The following is a 25,000-nucleotide window of genomic DNA, read 5'->3' as shown; positions in this document are numbered from 1 at the left end:
TGCTGTGTTGCTCAAGCTGGTCTCAAATTCCTGGCCTTGAGTGATCCTCCCAAAGTGCTGGCATTACAGGTGTCCACCACAGTGTGCCCAGCCTCAATCTCTTTATTTAGTGGTATATGCAGAATGAATGAATTAGCTCTTAGTTTTGGCACACTTAATAAGTCTGATCTTCTTATAAAAACAGGATCTTAATAATACTTCATTCTCAGAAGACTTTAAAACCCAAGCTTTTTTTTCAAGAATGTAGAAGGCATTCCTCATTCAAATCTGATTCATGGTTTCATAAAGGATGTACACCACATTTATTATTTCATCATCTTTATGCTGTAACCTAACCTTCTTTTCATGATGATGTGTTCAATGTAGAAACTTACAGAGAGAAAATTCCTTCCTCCTCAATTTGTAAATCAAAATTTTAAAAGCAAAATCCTTGACATGATAGGAAGACATTTTATAAGCAGCTACTGACTTAAGCTTAAAGCATCAAAGTTTAAGATACCTGAAGATACAGGCAAGAACAAACTGTTATTTAACCTTTAAATAACTGATCTATGTTTGCTTCAAATCCATAAATATTTAAATATATTTCTTTCTGCTATCATGAGGATAACCCTCATTTTAATAGCTTTTGAAGATGTTAATTTTATGAAGAAATAAAAAAGATTAATTTTCTTCATGAAAGTCCAGTGATCAGCTGAACCCTAACTACCCAAGGCCATAAAAATGATCTAAGTAGATGAAAGTGCCTAGCAAATTAATATTAAAAATGATTACTCATATGCTCTTCTACTGAAGCAATTAATGTAAACAGAATGTTAAAAACTTGCTTTATGCTTAAAGATTTAGTTAACATCCAAGGAACCCCAGCTTTGAGCTTTTATATCCAACACCATAGTATGTAAAAATACTACAGAGCCTTGTATAAAAAAGCACAGTGATAAAATTCCACACATAAAATGGCCTAAACGTCAGTAATAATTACAATCTCCATAATCTTTTACTATCTAAAAGTTCAAACCCACCAATCATTTTCAGTGTTTTGAGTGAGCCATCAAAATAGTCATTATTTATTCAGTTTAAAACTAAATTTCTCCTCTCACAATATGGAGGCACACATGGAAGAGACAGGAGTACTGGTGAGCCCAGCTACCAGGTCCCTCAGACGTGGAGTCTGCAGCTCCATCTCACGTCATCATTGCGGCACCTGCTTCACCAGTGGCATCCTGGGAAATGTGAAGGTCTTCAAGCATCTCAGCCAGACTAATTCGAGGTGCTCCCTCATCATCTGTGTCACTTTCCACAGGGATGGTTGAATCTAAGAAAAATATAGAAAGGATTTCAAATAAAATACAAAATATTTCTATGTATACAAAGTATATGTATATTTGAAAATACACAAATATACCAGACCCCACTACTGTTAGTATTATTGATGTTGTTTTAGAAGCGCTTGTATCTTATCCACAGCAGGAATTCAAATCATATTCACTGAGTGAATGAGCTGCCTAACTGTGTGAATAAATTTCCACCAAGAAAATTTATTCATACAATTATAGGGATGAACAATTTCAGAGATCAAAGTAGGATGCACATGCTATCAAATGTAGCATAGCTAAAAATAAGTTTCACTGTTCTGCAAGTTTTTTTTGTAAAAGTTTAACTAGAGTAGTTTAAAATACAAAGTCATCTATGGAAATCAATGTTTAAGATATCAAAATACTCATAATAGGTACTATACTTATATACAAAACATATGACTTAAACCAAACAATTCTAAAACACCAACCTCTGTAAATGTTGACATTCTTTCTAATTGCCTCATCTTCTTCAAGATCTTCAAGGAAATCCTGGTACTGTCTATATGGTAAAGAACATTTAAACATATCATCTTCACCAAGAAAGCATGAAGTCATTTTCTGCACTATCAGATAAATGTGTTCTAAGTATTAAAATCTTAAAACATTATATCTGAAGATCGAATAAAAATATTCATTAGGTTTTAAAAAATCTTTTCTTTGAACATTATGTCATGAAAAACAGCTAAATATAAGATAATGAAAAGATGCCCAACCCACTTTTCCCCTCCCCTAAAGAAGTCTGATGGTCAAGCTAAAATATATACACTTTTAAGATCACAGATGAAAAAGTCAAATATGTACTTACGGTATTTAACACATTAATGTCTATTTTAAATTATTTCATGAAAATGTATGTTAGAAATACTATTTATAACTTATTTCATGAAAAAATTTTATATAAACTCAGATTGTTTTTAGACGGTGGTGTTTTCGCCATCATCAAGATCACTTTTAGCACCACTCAATAAACATTTTTAGAACACATTCTCTTCATTATGCTTAAATTGTTCAAAAAATAACATACTTGATGTCAATGAGCTATTTTCTTTCTATTTCAAGTTGTAAGACTCCACTTCTACTTATGATATCCATAATGGAATTAGCAGCTATTATACAGTCTCGTGATGCTTAACAATATTTCAGTTAGTTATGGACCACACACGACAATGATCCCACAGGACTGCAATGCGTATTTTTTACTGCAACTTTCCTATGTTTAGATATACAGATATCTAAATATAACTTGCCACTGCTACAGTACTCGGTACAGTAACCTGCTGTCCAGGTTTATAGCCCAGGAGCAATGGGCCCCACCTTACAGCCTCGGTGTGCAGAAGGCTCTCCCACCTCGGCTTGCAGAAGTACACTCCACAATGTTTACACCGTAACAAAGTCACCTACTGAGGCATCCCTGACCTCGTATCCTGTCGTTAAGCAATGTAAGACTGTACTTCAACTTTCCAACTGAATGGTTTACATCAACACCACTACTGCCCAGTCATAACTCAGGAATTTATTCCCAATTCTGTGTTAAACGTCACAACATCCCTTCATACCATTCCACCAATATCTTGATAGGCATCCAAGAGTAATACCGAGTGCAAGGGACCAACTATGTGATACCTGTTTCTTTACAACACAAAAACGACTTATCACAGGGATTTCCTTTGAGACAACGTGTGAGATAAAGGGAACTGGAAAGAGGGCGAGACCTTTCGTCATCCGTGTCCATGTTGTCTCTCTCGCGCGCGAGCTCCTTCAGTTTCCAGTTTCTACGACGCTGACGTTTGCTTCGGTCATAGCTCTTCTTGATTAACACCTGCAGCAGAAGTATTTGCACAGCTATAAAAAAATGGGAACTACACAGCTGCAGCAGAAAAACCCGATGAAGTTAAACGTGAAAGGTCCTGGGAATGCCGGGAAGTTACCCCAGGAGAGCGGAGCAGGGTGCAGAGTCAGTGTCAAGCGAGCTTTGAAAATTGTTCTCCACATATTTAACTTCTTACAAGAATGCATTTTGGGCATTATTTGTATAATTATTAAAATAACTAATTAAAAATTTCCAGTTACTGAATATTAAATTTTTTTAAATACTAAAAACTTCAGGTTGTTTTGTAACTCAAACTTCCTGCGGCAGCCTCCATGCACACATATAAAACCACTCTGAATGTCACAGGCTGTTTTTTTCTTTTAGTCTCACTAAAAAGCATTTACAGAACTATACATAACTTCCACAACAATGTATCTTAGAACACTATGTAATAACCTGTTGAATGAATGAATAAAAACAATTTTACAAAACACAAAATGTAATATTGTCACAATCCCCTCTTAGGACCTTGTTAAAAACACCTATTTTGACCTAAACCTAAATCATACCTCCATTTCTTAGTTTATAAATTAATAAAACCTTAATTGGTAGGGGCAGGAGAAATGGGATTTCTTCTTCAATCACGACTTTACTTTTATCCACAGCTAAATAATCAATGTTTATGCTCAAAGATTAAGGAAATAGAAAATAGTTTTCCACACTGATTTCATTCACTATTGCTCCTAATTCCTAAACTTGTCATGTTAGAATTTAACAGATTTTTTTTTTTGAGACAGAGCCTCAAGCTATCCCCCTGCATGCAGTGCTGTGGCATCACAGCTCACAGCAACCTTCAACTCCTGGGCTCAAGCAAGTCTCCTGCCTCCGCCTCCCAAGTAGCTGGGACCACAGGCGCCCGCCACAACGCCTCGCTATTTTTTTTTTGGTTGCAGTCATCATTGTTTGGCAGGCCCAGGCTAGATTCGAACCCACCACCTTAGGTGTATGTGGCTGGCACCTTAGCCACTTGAGCCACAGGCACCTAAGGAGCCTTAACAGATTTTTTAAAGCAAATAATCTTTCTCCAAGACTTGATATCACAAAGATTTCTAACTTTGAATAATGGTCTTAACTCTAAATAACTTCCTAACTGAACGATATACACGAAATAAGCTGAGCCTCCAAAGAATGAACTTGAATAAATTCTAAGGGTCACCATTTTTAGTGGTAAGTTTAATTTTGCTCTATAGATTGTATCAAATATTTGGACAGTGAAGGAAATTTGATATAAGAGCAACCAAAAAATCTCAATAAATCTTGAATTTACCCCCCCCCCAAGAAAAATGCAGTGTAAGACTTGTGCTATTATACCTTTCCACAGTTTCAAAAACCTCCCAATTGATTTGTTACTTTCGAAAATGTGACTCATGCACTTTACCCATGAGTTACATCAATCCTCTTTCATACAGAAAAAGTAAAAATCTAAAACCTTACCACATCTGGAATTCTATCTGAGTTCATTTTGTTGACGTGTTCATCATTTAAGTTACAGTTGGCCAAATCAAACCTGAAACATAGACAATGGAAAGCTTAACAACCATTTAACCCTCCGTGGATAACTTTTTATTTTATGGCTATCACTAAAATTCCTTCTTGAGATTAAACATTTAATATGCTTCCCACTTTAAAAGTTTTGCCACCTCTCACACAGTGAACGTGCTTCTGCAGACCCTGGTAAAGATAATAAGGCTTTTAACTCTTGAATTTCAAATATTATTGTTATTGTCCATCTTACCACATGTTCGTAAAAGCAAAACAGATATCTGCCTAACTGTAGGATTCAGTCAGATGGTTCCATCTAGTTTATTTAAAGCAAACGAAACACATCAAAACCGCCCCTCATTCTCTAGTAAAAGGAAGTGAAATTGTAAGAACAAAAAATAACGTTTAAGGATTTAAGGTACACTGATGGGCTCTGATTCAAAAAGAACTGGGCTAGGCCTTTATAAATCCTTTGCATATATGGCGGCAATATCTTTTCTTTTTTTAATGAAACAGTCTAACTCTTTTGCTAAGAGGCTAATAACTAAGAGTGTTCCTGTTTCAGACTCCCGAGAAGCTGGGACTACAGGAATGCACCACTAGGCCTAGCTAATTTTAAAAACTTCTGTATAAATGAGACCTCAGCCCCTTGCTCAGGATGGTTTTAAATTCCTAGCCTCTAGCAATCCTTCCACTTCTACCTCCCAAGTATCAGGATTACAGGTGTGAGCCACTGTGCCAGGCTTGGCTACTTTACCTTAAAAGTAAAATCATATATACAATAAAAAAACTACTCCTCAAAAAAGCTGTAAATATGCACCTATTCATACAACTTCCGTGTTCAATTATCAAAATCTTAGAAAAATGACTCCCTGAGCATGACGGCCAAAATGGAATAACTATAAGGTTCTGTCCAAATCCACAGTTCAATTAATTATCAATAATAAAAATGAGTGGTAAGGCTCTCAAGTACTCTTAAATCTTTTTGGAATTAACAAGTTTAGTATTTAGGTAGCTCTGCTGGCTATCAAAAAAAATTTACAAAGCTAACTGTCAGTTTAAAATACTATGAAATAATACAAACCCCAACACCAGGTCTCCAGGATTTAGCAGATGTCCCAAATGAGTGCGACAGAAATACTGTTTATCTGTGTCCATTTCAGACGTTTTCTGCACCCAGACTTCCCCGAGGGTGTGCTGAACAGGAAAGAAAATGTGCTCTTCAGTTACGTAGACGTAACTTAGAAAGCATCTCATACAGAAAAACTACATACAATAGTCATTTCTGCTTGTCTACTTTTTATTTTGAAGATGGAAATTGTTTGTATTTTCCAAATCTCTGAAACACTGACAAAATCACAAATTACCAAATCATGAGTATAGAAAAAGACACACAAGAAATTCATAAGAATAAATAATTGATTTTTGCTAAGATTTTATTCAAGTCTTTTATAAAATAATAATATCCCTAAAAGTAGATATATGTAGAACTGTCACAAGAAATGTTTCCCAGGAAGGTGGGCCAAGACCACCTGAGCAAACGAAACAACTGAAAAGGCAGGGAAATCTTAAAGCAGTAAAATATTCCAAGCAAACCCTTGTTTGACATAATAGCCTAGAAATTCCAGTAGTAAACCAGTAAAAATGCCAAATCTTTATGAAATTAATTTCTCGACTATCTACTAGCTTGAAGAATTTTTTTAAAGAACTATTTGTTGTAGAAACAACCACCCAAATTTGAATTTTTAAACTAAAAAACAGTTAATTCCCTTTCCCACATAATACTGATGTGCACTCGTAACTGACATTTCAAAGTTCGGCTGAAGTAAGTGCAGCACACGCCAACACCTCATATTAACCACGACCGACCTAGTAAAGTGAGATCAAGACCAAAATACTAAGTGTTACAGTAGAATCATCACATCAACATAAACAGATGAAAAGAAAAGAAGTAAAAGAAAGAAAAGGTCTCAGCTGCAGGAAAGACCTGAACAAGTAAATTACCAGGAAAAGACTAAATATCTAACAGGATTTACTTTCTAACTATTAGACTGTGTCTATTTATAAGAGACTTACGAACCTGTATAGCTGTTTTTTAAAAGTCAAATAAATATATTATCTGGTTTTATATCTCTCTGAGGGGATGTGGTGTTCAACACTGTAAATTAAAAATTTGCTCTTAACTATTTTAATTTTAAATATGTAGAAAGTAATCTTCACTCTGTTTCCACTGATTTTTCCCAAATTATCACAAATTATTTTTGTGTCAAGAAGCAGTATTACCGCTAAGGAAATGAACACCCTTAGTATCTTATCCTGATTTTTTCTGGAGGAGTGGTCTCTAAATTATTTCACACTAAAAGAAGCCAGGCTTATATCCTTGAAGAAATACTTGATTTTAGACATGGGTTTAAAAGTATACATGATGAGTTTTTAGAACACTGAAAATCAGTGCTGTTGTGCCAGAAATAAGGATGCTCTCAGAGACCAGCAAAGTCGCGTCTGAAGGATGGAGAAACCCTTGTCCCACTGGCTAAATTTGAGGTAATACGAAGATTTAGAAGATGGAGAGAAGGAAGTAAGGGAAGGAAGAAAAGAAGAAAGGAGAGAAAGGAAATACAATACAGACATAATACTTCCTGAGATCGTAATAATAACCGCAGAGAAAGAGACACCACCCAATACAAAAGCAAGTCTAAACTAATTTTCACCACTGGAAGTGACTCAGATCAACTCTTGCTCTGAAAATACGTACTAAAAGAGAAGAATCAAGAATTTATGCAGAGGGTGGCGCCTGTGGCTCAAAGGAGTAGCCAGCCCCATATACCAGAGATGGTGGGTTCAAACCCAGCCCTGGCCAAAAACTGCAAAAAGAAAAAAGAATTTATGCAGAAAACATTTCAGGAAAACCAAGAAGCTCTAATTGAAAACAAAAAGCTCTTCCTTAATAAATAATACCAGTAATAAGCACAGAATAGAAATAGAAAGTTCACTCTTTTGTAATCCTAAATAAAATTATTTGGGCAAGAACTATCAACAGATGTTAAAGCCAGAAAAAATAAGATAATAAGAACTTACTATTTGCATATTATTACAGTATGACCCCACAGATTACTTGCTGGCCACAAGAGGAAAAAAACCACAATGTTATAACGGGAGCATCTGCTATCACTATTTTAATAGATATGACTTGTCTCTTGATGTGATACCATAGTGAAAGATTCTGGCAGAAAATAATTTAACCTGAATTTAACCAACCTTTAGATCAACTTTCCAGTTTACTGGAAATACAAGAGGTTAAGAAGTAAGTTAAATGACATCACAAGGAAACAATAAAGGAAGATTGAAAAGGTGGAGTGCTCCACCAAATAAATAATGCCCTAGTTGTTTCAAGAATGTGGGAACAAGACCAAAAAAGACCAAAAAGGTACAATAGTCACAATAATCTGTGTTCTCCAACCAGATACCAATTTGAACAAAGCACAAAAGACACTCTGGGGACAAATGAGGAAACCCGAGTCCCTCTCATCCATGATTTCACCTTCCATAGTTTCATTTACCTGCAGTTCATCTCTGTCCAAAAAAAGGTGAGTACAATATAATAAGATACTATGTATCTTGAAAGCGAGGCCACATTTACATAACTTTTATTATAGCATTTTGTTATAACTAAATGGAAGGATCTGGCTGTCACTATTTTGTTCGGTTTATTATCAGTTGTTGGTGTTAAATATCTTACTTTACCTAATTTATAAACTAAACTTTATCATAGTTATGTATGTATAGGAAAAAACACAGCATTTACACAGAGTTCAGCACTTCTGCAGTTTCAGGCCTGTACTGTAGGTCTTGGAACATACATGCCTCTGTGGGTAAGCGGGACTATGGTGTAGACTGGACAGTTCATACATCTGATAACTATACTCTAATTAGACAGAAAAATGTTTCTGTTTTAGAAATATATGCTGAGTATTTGGTATTTAAAAAGTCAAAAGGTTAGGTGGTTCTTTGGTCTTTCTCTACAAAAATAAAATGAGGAAATATATTTTTATAATAATGGGATAAACCTTTCTAATATTTTTTCCAACATGAGAATAAATTAACTTATCAGATAGGGTAAGTCAGATGATCTTCACAATAACCATGTTTTAAAAAGCAAAAAATACAATGCATTTTTAATCTAATGTGTACTAGCTTTATTTGGACTCTACATTTTAATTTTTTTTTTAAAAAGGAAGAACTGAAACAATAAGCTAGAGGAAAAAAAAAACACAAACAGGCTACAGCTTACCTTTTTTGATACCATCCCAGCACCCGCACCGCGCTTCAGATTTTGGACTAGGCTGCACTCCATCACGATAAACTCCTCTAGCTGTTTGGGATGGCATAAGCTATTAAAAGGGTGACTCCAGAATGTGTTCCCATCAATATCTGCAACTAAGAATAAGCACAGAATACTAAAGAACAAGAGAAATCACGTATTTCTAGAAGTCATCAAATGTGTTCCGCAGGAAGAAGTTCATACACACCAGCAGGTCACCCAGAACCACTGGACCCACCCACTTTCTGGGGTCACATTTATTCCTATCAATCAATCCCAATTTCTCAAAGCAAAAGAGAAATACTAGACGTTAAATGTACCTTAATCAGCTGCTATAAGAATGCCACAGTGTTCAATACTTTTTATTAATAAATTTACAATCAGATCCAGTTAGTTACAGTTGTTCCAAGTCCTGGCATTTCACTTTAGAAACCTAACAATCAGCTACTCAGCTTATAGGAGATAAAGCCCAGTTCTACCAGACAGATAAAGAATGTCCATCCTAATACTACAACCAGGCCTTTCACTGATGAATTCTAACTGAAAAGGATAATGAATGACTTTTTGAAAAATATCAAAATAAAGAATTACACTAGAAAAATTACATTAATAATAATGAAAAAGACCAAGAAGTAGGGGATCAGCCAAATACTAAGATACCTATTAAAATGTGGTCTTTTAAAAAATAATTTATTCTATAAAGGAAATATTTAGAAATGATCTATAATGATGGAATTAAAATTCATATTCAAACTAAATAATCCACTGGATGACATAAAGTCTAATATTCTAAAAATTTAGATAATAACTGCTATACAACAAAATTTAGCAATGAACTTAGTAGTCACAAAAATTAAGTGAAGTAGATAAATCCATTTCACTAAAAATTAATGGAATAAACTAGTAAATTTGTAAAAGTACAGAAAATTATTTAAGTAAGATATACAAGGGTATTTTTTTAAAAGCTTTGTAATTCCAGTGTGTTTTGTTTTGTTCTTTTTGGTTGCTATTTTTGGGATGTTTTTTGAGACAGAGTCTCACTCTGTTGCCCTGTCTAGAGTGTCCTGGCATCAGCCTAGCTCATAGCAACCTCAAGCTTCTGGATTCAAGTGATCCTCCTGCCTTAGCCTCCCGAGTAGCTCACCATGATGTGAGACTAGGTTGTCTATTATTAAGGAGAGACTGGATCTCACTCTTGAGATTATTATAGGAACTCACCATGATGTGTGACTAAGTTGTCTATTATTAAGGAGAGACTGGATCTCACTCTTGCTCAGGCTGGTCTCAAACTCCTAAGCTCAAGTGATCCTCCTGCCTTGGCCTCCCAGAGTGCTAGGATCACAGGTGGGAGACACCGCGCCTGGCCTTCCAGTGCTTTTCAAGTATTAAACAATAACAAATTTTAACTACCCCTTCAAAATATTATCAAGAATGCTTGATAAAATTAAGAATACAAATTATTATTGCCTGCCATACAGAACCCAACTGTCAAGGCAAATAGCACCCACAACTTACCTTGTAGGGTGTTTGGATCAATGAGGTGAATGGCACTGGTTACTCGAATACACACACAAATCTGGTTCATATTTCCCAAGCTTTGTGCCAGTTTTGGAGACAGACAGACAACATTATCCTAGAATCAAGACTAATATTTAGAGTGAGGCAAACCCTAAATAACAGTCCAATAAACACTAATCAATGTGAACCCATTCCAACCCCACTTGCCCAACTAAGAAGTTATTTTTAATTCTATTTATCAGCAAAGGGGCTAAGGAAAGAATCAGACCTTAAATAAAATGAAAATAAAGCTCTACTTTTTAAAGACAGGAATATTTATGTTAATAAAAATGCTTTAAAGATCACTAGAGCCCATTCATCAAGCTATTATACAATTTATTTCAATTTTATTACACAGTGTGAATTCTTGGTTATCACTCTACATGTAAATATAGTATGCACGCTAAGCAAAGCATTATAAACATTAGTAGGAGAGTGATTTTCTAATTCATTTATGATTTCTTTCAATCTCCATAAGAAACAAATTTCAAGGCTTGATGCCTATAGCTCAAGCAGCTAAGGCGCCAGCCACATACACCAGAGCTGGGGGGTTTGAATCCAGCCTGGGCCTGCCAAACAACAATGACAACTGCAATCAAAAAATAGCTGGGCGCTGTGGCAGGCGCCTGCAGTCCCACCTACTTGGGAGGCTGAGGCAAGAGAATTACTTAAGCCCGGGAGGTGGAGGTTGCTATGAGCTGTGATGCCACAGCACTCTACCCACGGTGATAGCTTGAGACTCTGTCTCAAAAAAAAAAAAAAAAAATTTCAAGAGAACATGTTTCTCTTACATGGCTACATGAACCAGTATGTAATCAAAGATTTCATGCCTAAAAAAGTCACATATGTCTATGTGAATACTGAAAGATACTAACCAGCAATGAAATCATCTATTTTTAAACTGTATTAAAATACAGAAAGGATCAGAGTTATATTTTAAGGTGTATCTACTCACAATCCTAAGCTTCTCCACTATGGGGATACTCTGAGCAGAACAGCTCCTAGTTTACTACTTGGTTTTCAACTCAAGAGTTTCCGAAGACAAATGAAAACACTTCTTTACATGCTGTGTCCCCGGGTTACACAATTAAGTTAGTCAAAGCATTTAAAACACAAGACCTGAATACACCCTCACACCTAAATTCCTATCTCTCAGGCTTTGTGCCAAAAACAAGATGACTGTTTTAAACCAGAGGTCAGCAAAATAGGACTCTCAGGACAAATCTGGTCCATGGCCTTTTTATATAAATTAAGTACTGCCAGAATACAGCCCCAGCCATATGCTTAAATATTTATTATCCACACTGCTTTTGAGTAACAGCAGAGCTCAGTAGTTGCAAAAGAGAGTAAATAGCCTAAAAACTGAAAATATAGTAGAACTTCCACAGCTGACTGTACACTGACCACCTCCTTACGCTGACCTAGTTTCATAGACCAGACATGCATCAAATATATCAGGGTAGGGCACCTCCACATGTTGACCAGTTTGTTACGGTCACTTGGGTGGTCAAGTGACAGAGGTTCTACTGTATTTATGATCTGGCCCTTTACAGAAGAAGTCTGCTGGCCCCATTTTAAGCTGTCATTTTATCCCTAATACTGTACTATACTACAAATTAACAATAACAAGCTTCATCATTTTGTGGTTATGTTACTTTTGGCAAGTTGTCTAACCTTCCCAAACATCAATTTCCTCATCTTCAAAATAATACGGCTTACCTCAGTTATTTTGAGATGTAAACAAGGTAGAAAAAGATACCATAGTCATATGGCAGTTATCCTTACTAGGGACTGAATATCAACATGTAAGTACCTACATGGTGGAGACCTGTAGCTATATAATCCTCACTACATATTCTTCTATACAGATTCTCAATAATTACTTTAAAATATATCTTTAACACAGCTGAATATGTCAGAAATCATTTAAGAAAGTTATTCAAAATTTTTAACTAACCCCAGGAGAAAACCAATAGCTACAAATTGCATATAAGGCAATTAATCACTTGTATTCTTAATTGAATGACATAAAAGTACCTTGCATATTGGAACAATTTCCACAGAGAAAGTGCTTTTGTAATTGTATGTGTTACTATGGATATCCTGAGAGATCAATCTTTGTGACGCTTTGTATCTATCAAGAAAAAAGTTAACAGTAAAGACAAAGGTCCTTATTTATACAGACTCAGGAATATACATTTTCTTTTTTCTTTTTTTTTTTGCTGTGAGCTGTGACACCATGGCACTCTACCCAGGATGACAGCTTGAGACTCTGTCTTGAGGAAAAGAAAAAAAAAAAAAGACCCAGAAAGAAAATGAGAATCCAGTATCATAATTTTCTGTGCCCTAGGCATGAAACAGCTCTGGCCACCAACCCAGGCATCAAGCTAGGATGAACAAAGGGCTGTCCGTCTACTCTGCCCCTGACTGATGTAAGAGGAACACCACCAATGAGGTGCCTCTTTGCCCATTGCCAGGGGTTAGGAATATACATTTTCAACAAATCAAATCATCACTGTCCAAGGTCTGAAACAGTTTCCTAATGCTTGCTGTGATAAAGTCTCATTCCTGCCACTTGCATTTCAACACCTTCACCACTCTAACTACACCCTACCTATTTTCTACCTTATCCACTAAAAACTTCCAAATCATAGCCTTGGTTCACACCAATCTACTATATGCAGCAACCATCAGAGCCACAGCAATGCCTGCTACAAGTCTTCACTCACACTTATCTCACCCTTCAATACAAACTCCACCTATGAAAATTTCCCCATCTTTGGAGCACAAGCTTACTATCATAGGCTAGGTCTAGCTCCCCAAGCAGACAGTCCTTGGCTAATATATCCCTTAAAGGGGCTAACCCAATAAACGCTCCTGATTATGTAAGTAGTCTTATTACACTTTTAAGTATTTTAACTTAAAAGAAGCTGTCTAAGGCTGGAGGACAGATGTGGTCTACATCCATTCCTACGTCCTTGGACTTAGTCACATTTAGGTTCGGGACATACCTACAAGGAACTGTACACTGAAGGAAGTCTACCATCTTCTGAGCATGCTGTTTTGAGGAATAATAGAAATCCAGGCCATCTTAAAAAAAAAATAAAAAGCCACATGAAAATCATTCTGCAAAACAAGATTTTTTGCTAATTACAATCACAATATCACAAATTAAATCCATATTAAACAAATCAATTAGAAATGATACAAAATATAGTAAATGGATTAAGGATATTACTTCAGACTAGAGTGACAAAATGACAGACAAAATCATCAAAGAAAACAAACAAAAACAAGATTTATAACTTTAACCCTGGACAAAATAAAATTCAAGGTGAAGGTGGAAATAAAAACAAAGAACAAAGGATATTTTATGTAATAAATGAAGGAATTGCCCAAGATATTAAGAATCCATCTGAGATATAGAAAACAAAAACTATTTTAAAAAAGAAAAATAAATTAAAAACATTAACATATGCATAACCCTTGAGGGGGCCTAGCATAAGATTCTCTCAAAACCAAAAGGATCAAACTGACAAAAAATAGTAACAATACATAGAACTTGAATAACCAACTATCAAGGTTGATTTGATTAAGATTACAGAATATTGTCCCAAGAAAGAATACCCATTTTTTCAAATATTCATAAAACATTCATTTAAAAAATCACATATTAAGATTAAAAAAAGAAAAACAACTTCCGTTAAGTCCCAGACAGTAGAAATGACTACAAACAACAGTGATGACAGTGTGGTAGCATTAAGAATCATCAACAGGCTCGGTACCCGTAGCTCAGCTGCTAGGGCGCCAGCCAGCCACATACACTAGAGCTGGCGGGTTCAAATCCAGCCCGGGCCTGCCAAAAACAACTACAACCAAAACATAGCTGGGCGTTGTGGTGGACACCTGTAGTTCCCCCTACTTGGGAGGCTGAGGCAAGAGAATCTCTTAAGCCCAAGAGTTTGAGGTTGCTGTGAGCTGTGACAGCACAGCACTCTACCAAGGACAAAGTGAGACTCTGTCTCAAAAAGAAAAAAGAATCATCATCAAACAGTAAGTGCTAAGACAGAACAAGTTCTAATGAACAACTGTGAAATTATGTAATAGTTTAAAATTCCATCATTAAGAAATCTAACTAGGGCGGCGCCTGGGGCAGTGGGTAGGGTGCCAGCCCCATATACCAAGGGTGGTTGGGTTCAAATCTGGTCCCGGCCAAACTGCAACAAAAAATAGCCAGGCGTTGTGGTGGGCACCTATAGTCCCAGTTACTCAGGAGGCTGAGGCAAGAGAATCCCCTAAGCCTGGGAGTTGGAGGTTGCTGTGAGCTGTGATGCCACAGCACTCTACCAAGGGTGATAAAGTGAGACTCTGTCTCTAAAAAAAAAATAAATAATAAATACATAAAAATTTTAAAAAAGAAAGAAATCTAACTATATTATTTGCGTATCACTGTTTGTTATAACAAGTTTAGGCTTCTGAATTTATCTATCACAAAGCCCCTCGGCATATGAAAAACATGAAAGCATTACACAAAACCTTGCGGATCCCCAAATAATTACCTTCTTCCAATCAGAAACTCATCCTCTAATAAACCGAGTTTTTGATGAACTGATAGCACTTACACTCTTAATGCAGTTTACTAAATCTGGCAGCCCCATTTGGGAGCGTGATGAGTAATCCACGGAGGAATTAATATGACTTCATCATTATGTTCTAAAAACCTAGAATAGCATCTGTCACAAACTAGATACTTAATAGCTTGAATCGGGGAAGGAGGAGAAGAAAGAAAAATAATCTTAGTTCTAGATACGTGCTGTCCAACAGAGTGTCCACTAGCCACATATGCCTATTTCATGTAAATTTAAATAAAAGGAAATTAAAGAGTCAGTTTCTTAGCTGCACTAGCCACATTTCAAGTACTCAATAGCCACATGTGGCCAGTGACTATCACACTGAACAGTACAGAGAACTAAGATTTTTTTTCTTTCTAACAAAAAGTTCTTTTTAACAGTACTGACCCAGACATTACCAGTAAGGAGATAACTCAGATAAACTGAAATATAATTTTCACATCATTTTCAATGCTTTTAAAATTCAACTCACCATGAATCTCTTTGATGCGAAGTGTATTCTGATGCATTCCATATTTCAGAATCAACTGCTCCAGATAGTAGAAGGTTTTTTTGTGCAAAGTCTAAATATAAATACATTTTTAGATCACTAAATGCCCCCAGAAGGCCACTTCTAGAGCACACACATATCACCTATAGATATAGCACACTCATTTTTCAAACAAAAACGAGTATCTGAAATATAATAATGACCTATTCCCAAGGATGAATGCTCAGGCACCTGGATACCCTCAGCATCTGAAGGGTATGGTGAGAAGGGAAGGAGTAGCTTTCCTAGTGTCTGTAATTGGCCAAGATGGAACACCGGCCGCAGGCCTCACTCAGCACCTTTCTCTCATTACCTTTTGCCTGACTTGAATCACGGCCTTCCAGAAATCCTTAGCTTCTACTCTGTGGCAGTCTCCACACATTTGGGACTGAACAACATAATCCACCACAAACACTTGCTGAAGGATAGCACCGTTCATCACCTGGTAAAGAAAACAATTATACGCCTTCTTTCTTATGGTTCTGTTTAATACAATTTTTTTTTAAAGGTGCTTTAATAAAAAATGCCTTGAGGACATCAGTCAAACAAAGTCATGACAATAAGTTACACTATTTCAACAAATGTATGCAGGTTTAATCCAAGATTTACCAGATTAACCTTTTAAATTTGCCTCTAGTTGAAAAGGTGGTGAGGATATTCTCCAAAGAACTTACAAGTGTATATGTAAATATACAGAACTCATACTTATGTCATTCAATATAAGGCAAGGAAAACTCTCAAAAGGAAATTACTACTTAATTCAGTCGTTCCCAAACATAGGGTTCAGAAATCACTTGGAAGTTTCTTCAAGATAGGTTGAGCATCTCAGATCCAAAAACCCGCAATCTGAAATTTCAGCTCCAAACGCCAATTTTTGAGTGTCTATTATGACACTAAAAGGAGACATTCATTGGATACATTCTTTAGCAACGTTCCACCAGTAAACATAATGCAAATATTAAAAAATTAAAAAAATAAATAAATAATCTAAAACACTTCTGGTCCCAAGCATTTCAGATAAGGTATACTCAACCTAAATACAGACTCTTGGACCTGACATCCAGAGATTCTGACTCAGTTACTCTGAGACACTATAATCATCAGCCAAGTGTGAGAATTAATGCCTAAGCCCACGTTTTTACTTTAGTCTTTTTCCTAATAAAAATCATGAGCAAGGGCTGCTCTTATTAGTGACTTCATTACTTGCATAGATGATCAAAAGAAAACAAAATACTAAAATCAAGAGCCATTCTTTCCTTTTTAAGTTGTTTAAGCCATAAAACGACTTACCACTAAGCCTCATTCCCACCACCTACATTTTAGCCATGCTGAGAAAACTGGGCACCACTCACCTCTTTCTGAATAGTCAGTTTGACTTTAAGTCTCTTAGAATGGGGCTCTGTCCAAACAAAGCCCGCATCTACAAGCCGTACCTTCAATAAAACATACAGAAATATCAGTTATTAACTAAGGTGGGAAAAAAAATGAAAGAACACCTCCTTAATAAACAGATTCAAAAGATGCTTCTGGCATCTGTGGCTGGCATCACTACATGCCAGCGCCACAAAAGACAAAAAAGACTTATCATCAGAGGGGAGGTAACAGCAGCAAATAAAAGGACAATCCAACGACTATGTTAAGCAATTGATATAATTCAAGCAAAAATTCAAGTATCTGCAAAGGAAAAAATCCCTTTCCCTAAAAAAAGTACAGTTCTTTGAAAGGGAATTATGTTTTCCATTAGAAAACAAAGACGTGGTGACAAACTTGGATCGTTCTCTCTATACTAACTCTGTAGTCTCAGAATGGACGTTCACTAGAGGAAGTTTCATGCGCTGCTAAGCTCACAGCCATAACCCACTGTTAAATCTGCAGCCATCTACACAGGGGAAAGCCAGTTTGCTATATTGTGAGGCCATGAATGTGAACCAATATGGCCAGAATAGGTATTTGGGGACAAGGGTTGGGGGCAACTAAGAGAACAAGAATGGGAGCTGTTGTATTAATGTGGACAGGAGCTGAGAGGCTCTGGAAATGACAGAAGCAGATCCAATGGCTGTTTAGGAAATAAAATCTGTAAGATTTAATGATAACTAGATTCAGAAAGGAGAAAGAGAACAGACTCTAGAATGAAGCTCAAGCATCCAGCTTGGGTAACCAGACAGTACAATGGCCTCAATTATGTTTAGTGATGCTTTTATATAAAGATTTTTCAGAAAAAAATGTATGTAAGAGGTCCTCGATAATGAAAAAAATTCTGTCAGTCTTTTAAAGCAAAAACATATTTTCATTTTCAATAAAGACTATATTAATATGTAACTTTAAAAATGAAAACATCATTTGTAGTAGAGTGCTACTGATAACAACAGTAAAATGTAACAGTTATTTTTGAAAAACCTGCTTACACAAATTTTCTGAAAATGATTGTACTAATGAAAACATAGCCACAAACACTGACTTCAGCTGTTTTCACCTACCTTACTTAGAGGGGCTTTGATTTTTTTCAAACATAAAGCAAGAAGTTCCCTAGATTCTAAAGCACACTGTATCCAAGTTCCTGGTGGCTGGAAATATCTGAAAGAAAATGAACATGTTGAAATCCAACATCTCTCAGGACAAACAGAAATTTCCATCTGGATATACAAATACAACACTGTGTATTCATCAGGCAGGATCCAGGGCTGGCCTGTAGCACTACAGCACTTAACCCAAATATATTTTGGCAGTCTCAGAAAACTTTCAACGTCAGCAGCAGCTTTAGTTAAAAATATAAAATTCTGAGAAGACCAATCTTAAATAACCATGAAAGTGGCCGTATCACTTCTATTCCCAGCAAAAAATAAAAAGTCCAGTGAAGATGACAAAATACCCAAGGGTTTCTTGAAGCTATTCTCTAAAAACCAGGTAAGAATCATTTCGAAATGGCATTCAAATGATGTATTATGTGCTAATAAAATGCTTGCTTAAGAACTGTTCATTTCTCACAAAAATGGTAAATCGGTACCTCACAATACGATGTATCAACAATAGGTCAGCCTATACATCTACATTTCAAGTTTCTCTTTAAATTTCAAATTTTTAATTATAAAACTCAAGTTTTAAAATCTGAGGTAAGGCTTGACTAAACTGAAATTTAAGGCTCAGTGCCTGTGGCTCAAGTGGCTAAGGAGCCAGCCACATACACCTGAGGTGGCAGGTTCAAATCCAGCCCGGACCCGCCAAACAACAATGACGGCTGCAACCAAAAAATGGCCGGGCGTTGTGGCAGGTGCCTGTGGTCCCAGCTACTTGGGAGGCTGAGGCAGGAGACTCGCTTGAGCCCAGGAGTTGGAGGTTGCTGTGAGCTGTGAAGCCACAGCACTCTACCCAGGGGGACAGCTTGAGGCTCTGTCTCAAAAAAAATAAATAAATAAACTGAAATTTAAAGCCCTCATGCACGTGCCTGAAAGTTTTCAGCCAGCCTACCTGGCACCGGCTGAGGTGCAGAATGAATGTTTGTTAAACACACAGAACTTCCCGATGTGTATGTAAATGCCTTTTTGCCATACCTGTTAAATAACTCCAAGTTCTAACTTTTGCTTTTCGAGGTTCAATCAAAAATGTTACACCAGCCTCACTGTGCTTATTAGCACACTTCTGGAGTTAGAAAGGGCTTCACAAATCAACTAATAAAATCCCTTCCTTCATTCTAAGGTGGAAACTGAGGCCCAGAGATGAAAAATGGCCAAGAGTTTCAAAACCCTACTTTGTGAGAAAGCAAAGACAAATTAGGGAACTTAATTCTTTGTCCAGCACTTTTTTAACTCCACCACGCTTTTGAGAACAGCAAGTATTTATCATACGGGGTGTCTCAAAAGTTGCCCCTAAAGTCACCATGTGAGAAAAATGGAAAATTTTATCTAAATGTACCTTTATTTACAAAATATTCATGATATAATTTTACAAAATTCTCTCTACAATGGCCACCTCTTTGTTAATTGTGTAAGACCTCACTCTTGTCAAGCCTGAAAATTGTAAATTCCCTGAGCTAGTACACCAAGTTTCATGTCTTTGTATATGTGTACATGTAAGTCTTTTTCTGGGGAGACAGTTTTCAAATTCTCAAAGGGGTCATAAGCCAATTCCCACTCCCCCAAAAATAAAGTACTAGAGTTTTAACCCATTTGGGAAATCACAGGTGCATAATTTTACACTTACCAGGCAGCTCTTTGTTAGTCAATGGCCTAATACCCTAGTCCCCTACCCAGTATCAGTCTGCAGCCTGTTAAGAACCAGGCTGCACCACAGGAGATGAGTGGCAGGCAGGCAAGGGAAGCTTCATCTGTGTTTACAGCCACTCCCCATCACTTGCATCACCCCCGAGCTCTGCCTCCGGTCAGATCAACAGTGGCATCAGATTCTCAGAGGAGCCTGAATCCTACTGTGAACTGGGCATGCAAGAGGGATGGAGGTTGTGAGTTCCTTAAGAGAATCTAATGCCTGCTGATCTGAGGAGGAGCTGAGGCTGGGGAGTGGCTGGAAATACAGATTATCATTAGCAGAGAGGCCTGACTATACAGAGACCATAAATCAATTGCTTGCACCCTCATATAAAAACCACCCTCCTGCCTACCTCATCCATGGAAAAATTGTCTTCCATGAAACCGGTCCTAGTGTCAAAAAGATTGAGCACCACTAACCTAATATATATAACCTGTTTATGCCAACAACTACCATGTTTCCCCAAAAATAAGACCTATCCCCCAAATAAGCCCTAACAGGATTTCTATGCATTTGTTAAATATAAGCCGTATCCCGATAATAAGACTTAAGCCATGCATTTCAGTGCAGAGAAGAAGACATTCCCTGAAAATAAGCCCTAGTAAGACAGTGTCTTATTTTCGGTGAAACATGGTAAAGATAAAGAGGAATGAAACACTAACTTCCAGAAAACGCCTCTGCCTTCAAATCCAATCTTAAATTTCTATCGTTCCAGATATGATAAAGCTTCCCTTCCACCAACTGTAGTCATTTTAGTTCCACGTGAGCACTAATAGATAGTTTTCTTTTTTTACTTGTATAGATTTGAGGGGTACACATGCAGTTTTGTTACACAGATATACTGCATGAAGTTTGGGCTTTTAATGTAGTCATCACCCAAATAGTGTACATTGTACCCACTGAGTAATTTCTCATCCATAACCTCTCCCCTCTCCCCCGATGATGGTTTTCAAAACAATATAGTTTTTAAAATACATTGCTAAGCTACTTCAAACATGAAGTGTTTTTTAAAACACACAGCTTCTCATAACTAAAGACAACTCATGACAATGGTGGTACAAGGTCCTTCATGATCTGCTCTCACCTTTACAAACACCAACTCCTATCTATTAACTACACGCATGTATACATCACACTTTATCCTTTCACAGAAAAAGGACGGATTACATTACCTTTACACTATCTTTACCAGATGAGCAGGACAGACTAGAAAAGTACACTAGATAACTGCAAATTCAACATAAATATAAAAATCTCAAAAGCGCCGCTTTAATCTACACATCTTGGTGTGATCTCAGCATAGTCAGTTGGCTCCCTAAATGTAAATTCCAACTTGAAGGAGAGAGATATGGTAACACACCGTACCTTTGACACTGTTTGCAGAAAGAAATCGAGACTTGCTTCGGAATACCTTGGCTGATGTCTACTTTGCTTCTCAAACAGGCCACACAAATATTGGCAGGATTTGGACTAATTGGAACACCACACTCACAGCACAAGCTTGAATAATAAAGAATAAGTTTTTCAAATTAGATTTTATAAGCATATTAGTTACATTTTTTAAAAACACCAAACAAATAAAAGCCTTTAAGTTAGGCCACAGTATTTCTTGCCCCCTTTAAAAAAAAATGACTTAGCAACAAGGCCATCTTCAAAGATGCAACAGATGAAGAACAAACTCATAATAGTGCGGTAAAAGACCAAAGACGGCCACAATTCCAAACATGCTCAAAATAAGGCCAATGTCCTTATGGTCTAGAGCCAGCACTGTCCAACAGAACTTCATGCAATGTAAGAAATGTACTATTTCTGGTCTAATGAGGAGTTGCTGCTCTCACCAAACAGCTGCTGAACTGCTATTTTTCCTTTGGTTTTTACTTTTGGCCACAAAGCTAAGTTTCCGGTTCCCTAATAATAACTGTTTTCATGTGAAATTAAAAACAATTAGGAGAGAAGGGCTGCAATGTGCACTGGCTAATTAAATTTGGCTACCTGGCTACATGGTTGGATATTTCAGGATAATAGTTTAAAACTCTCTGTAGTCACTATTTGATCAGCATAAGAAAAAGGTCATTTAAATTTAAATATACAAATCTTAAAATTTTTCAAAAATAAATATTTTAGTAATTAAAAAATTTAGATGGCGCCTGTGGCTTAAGGAGTAGGGCGCCGGACACGTATACCAGAGGTGGCAGGTTCAACCCGGCCCCCTCCAAATAACTGGAAAAAAAAAAAAATTAAAAATTTAAGTAAGTTTCTGATTAAAAATTTTAAATAAGTTTTAAAAATTAAAGTCATTTTAAGATTACATTATAACTCATAAAAATAATAACAAATAAAAGTAAATAGCTACATGTGGCTAATGACTACATAGTAGACAGTGAAATCCAGAAGGATACACAGTGAAAATGTTTACTCTCTTAAAGCATGTACGTGTTTATTAGGGAAAAAAAAACTTTATAACTAAAAATGAATTCAACTTTCTATAAAAATAACTTTCATTTTTTTCCCATTTATGAAAAAAAGAACACTCCCTCAAAGTTTCACAGACTCATGTAAGATCCTTCAATTTAAGCGAAGAGCAGCAACTCACATGTGTCCAGGGCTGCGGTCGGTGGCTCCTGTCACGTACTCCATGGTTCTGTATACCTGAAGTTTTTGAAACCTGAGAATGAAGAAAACCAACTACACTCGCAAACCTCGGGGAAAGCAACTGCTTTAGGACCAGGGCTAAAAGGCATTTCCAGAGTTTCCCATCCGCAACACCCTAGAGCCACCAAGCTCGGCAGCTGACCTCTGACCTCGCGGGGGCCCCACCCCGGCTCGACACAGTCACCCGGGCCGCCAAGCTCTGCAGCCGACCTCTGACCTCGCGGGGGCCCCACCCCGGGCTCACCACCGCCACCCGCCACTGTGCCCCTGACCGTCCCCGACGCCTGCCTGTTCTTGAAACTCAGCTACAGGATTCCCCGGACGGCATCACCGTGCCCACGGGCCCTACCCGGAGCCCGAGCCCCAGCCCCAGCCCGGAGCCCGGGCCCTGAGCCCCGCAGCCCACGGGAGGCCCCCGGCAGGCTCCGGGCCGGAGGCGCACACACAGCGCGCACGCGGGCCGAGGCCGGCCCGAGCCAGGGAGCCCACCCCACCCCCTTCGCAGGGACACCGCCCGCGGACAACCCAGTTCCCGGCCTCCGGAAGCTATTCAGAGCCTCCAGGCCAGCCGCGGATTTGCGGGAACCCCGCAACAACACAAACCTCTCCGCAGCGTTGTCAGCGGGCCCTGCAACCGGACAGCCACAGCGGAGCTCTCGCGATACAAGAGACAGAAATCCCGCGGCCTCGGGGACGCCCACGAGAGGGCCTGGTGGGGGCGGAGCAAAGAGAAAGGGGCGGGCACCGGCGAGGGGGTGGCTGCGGGAGCCAAGTCCCGCGGCGCGGGGACCGGGCGCTTTGTCTATGGTCGCTGCTTTTGAGTTATCTCGCTGGTTTCGTCTGTCCAGAGTTTACTCAAAGCCAGCCTAGTTCTGTGTCTGTTCACCATTATATTTCTGATGCCTGCCATAGCTTCATTGCTCAAATATTTGTTGAATAGATGAAAAATAACAGAACAATTATAAAGAAGTCTCGGTCATTTTAAACTAATTATTCGAATGTGCTTCCTGATAGTCCATTTAATACTTCCTTATGACATTATCCCTTGATCTTATAACAGCACAGAAACCACATCTAATTGCTCTTATGACGGCATTTCAAATTATCTGAAGAGCATAACCATTCTTTCCCTAAATCTTCTCACCCCAACTTTCAAGGAATAAGCAAGGGCATTTTTCTAGAAGGTGATAAGAGAAGAGCTCTCATCATTTCTTGCCCGAGAAGATCAAGTAGTCTCCCATCTGTTCTCCCTACTTGCAGACTCCAGTCCATCCTTCTCAAATGCAATTCTCCTTTGTCACACTCCCTTATTTTAATTCTTCAGTGCCTCTCATCACCTTGAGGATTATTTCCAGTTTCTTTGCATGGAAAAAAGCACCTTTCAGTATCTGACTGCCACATGCCCTGTCACAATCTCAAATCCCCAGCCATGCAGATCAAGGGCAGGTCCTTGGGGGAAATAATCTACCTTTGTTTATGCCTGGGACATTCTGCCATAATGATCAAGCCTGTATTAGCTTCCTATTGCTGCTCTAACAAATTATGACAAATTTGGTTGGCTTAAAAAACACAGATTGATTATCTTACAGTTCCAGAGGATTGACAAAGCTGATTCCTTCTGGAGGTTCTGGGAGAGAATTGCCAGAGAATTGCCTTTTCCAACTTCTAGAGGCTGCCCACATTCCTTGACTTGTGGCCCCCATCTTCTAGCTGTCACATCTCCTTCTCTGACTCTCCTGCCTCCCTCTTACAAGAGCACTTATGGTGTCAGTGGGCCCACCTGTGAGGTTTAGGGCTAGAGTTTGTGTGAGGGTCTGCAAGGAAAGCAGACCAGTCCAGGGATTAAGGAAAGGCTTTATTAGCAGAGAAAGGAGGAAAAAGGAACAGAGTGGAGTCTGAACAGGAGTCAGCTTGCTGCCATGCAATTTCAAGATGCTTTTATTAGTGTAGCTGGAATGCAGGAAGGGGTTACAAGAGGTGATGAAGGTCATCTTTTTTCTGCAGAGTGAATGATGCTGTGTCAGGGACCAACCTTAGAAGATGTTAGAATTACTCCCTTTCACAGAAATGTTAATCTTGTCCAGGCATGGTGGCTCACATCTGTAATCCTAGCACTCTGGGAGGCACAAGTGGGTGGATTGCCTGAGGTCAGGAGTTGGAGACCAGCCTGAGCAAGAGTGAGAACCCATCTCTCAAAAGAGCTGGGCACCTGTAGTTCCAGCTACTTGGCTGAAGCAAGAATTTGAGGTTGCTGTGAGCTATGACACAATGGCACTGTACCCAGGATAATAAAAGAAGACTCTTTCTCAAACCACCCTCCCCCACACACTTAAAAAAAAA

At 38.0% G+C, this 25,000-nt stretch overlaps 1 protein-coding gene and 1 pseudogene across 1 annotated transcript; both read right to left on the bottom strand.

The window, feature by feature from the left end:
* On the bottom strand, window positions 1-23,341 carry NMD3 (NMD3 ribosome export adaptor). Its single transcript, XM_012808123.2, has 16 exons — window positions 23,264-23,341; window positions 22,602-22,673; window positions 21,374-21,508; window positions 18,226-18,322; window positions 17,101-17,181; window positions 16,062-16,190; window positions 15,692-15,782; window positions 13,600-13,678; window positions 12,626-12,722; window positions 10,547-10,664; window positions 9,002-9,147; window positions 5,795-5,907; window positions 4,663-4,735; window positions 3,071-3,177; window positions 1,787-1,857; window positions 1-1,315 (listed from the first exon to the last, which is right to left on the bottom strand). The coding sequence occupies exons 2-16, from the start codon at window positions 22,643-22,645 to the stop codon at window positions 1,185-1,187; spliced, it is 1,512 nt and encodes a 503-aa protein (XP_012663577.1). The 5' UTR covers window positions 22,646-22,673; window positions 23,264-23,341; the 3' UTR covers window positions 1-1,184.
* On the bottom strand, window positions 12,926-13,070 carry LOC111726878 (annotated as a pseudogene).
* Window positions 23,342-25,000: the final 1,659 nt, after the last annotated feature.

This window comes from Otolemur garnettii, unplaced genomic scaffold (genome assembly GCF_000181295.1).
Source record: "Otolemur garnettii isolate 467f Iridium unplaced genomic scaffold, OtoGar3 scaffold00084, whole genome shotgun sequence".
NCBI lineage: Eukaryota > Metazoa > Chordata > Mammalia > Primates > Galagidae > Otolemur > Otolemur garnettii.
The sequence above is the reverse complement of the archived record's forward strand: the minus strand, read 5'-3'. Positions and strand labels throughout refer to the sequence as shown.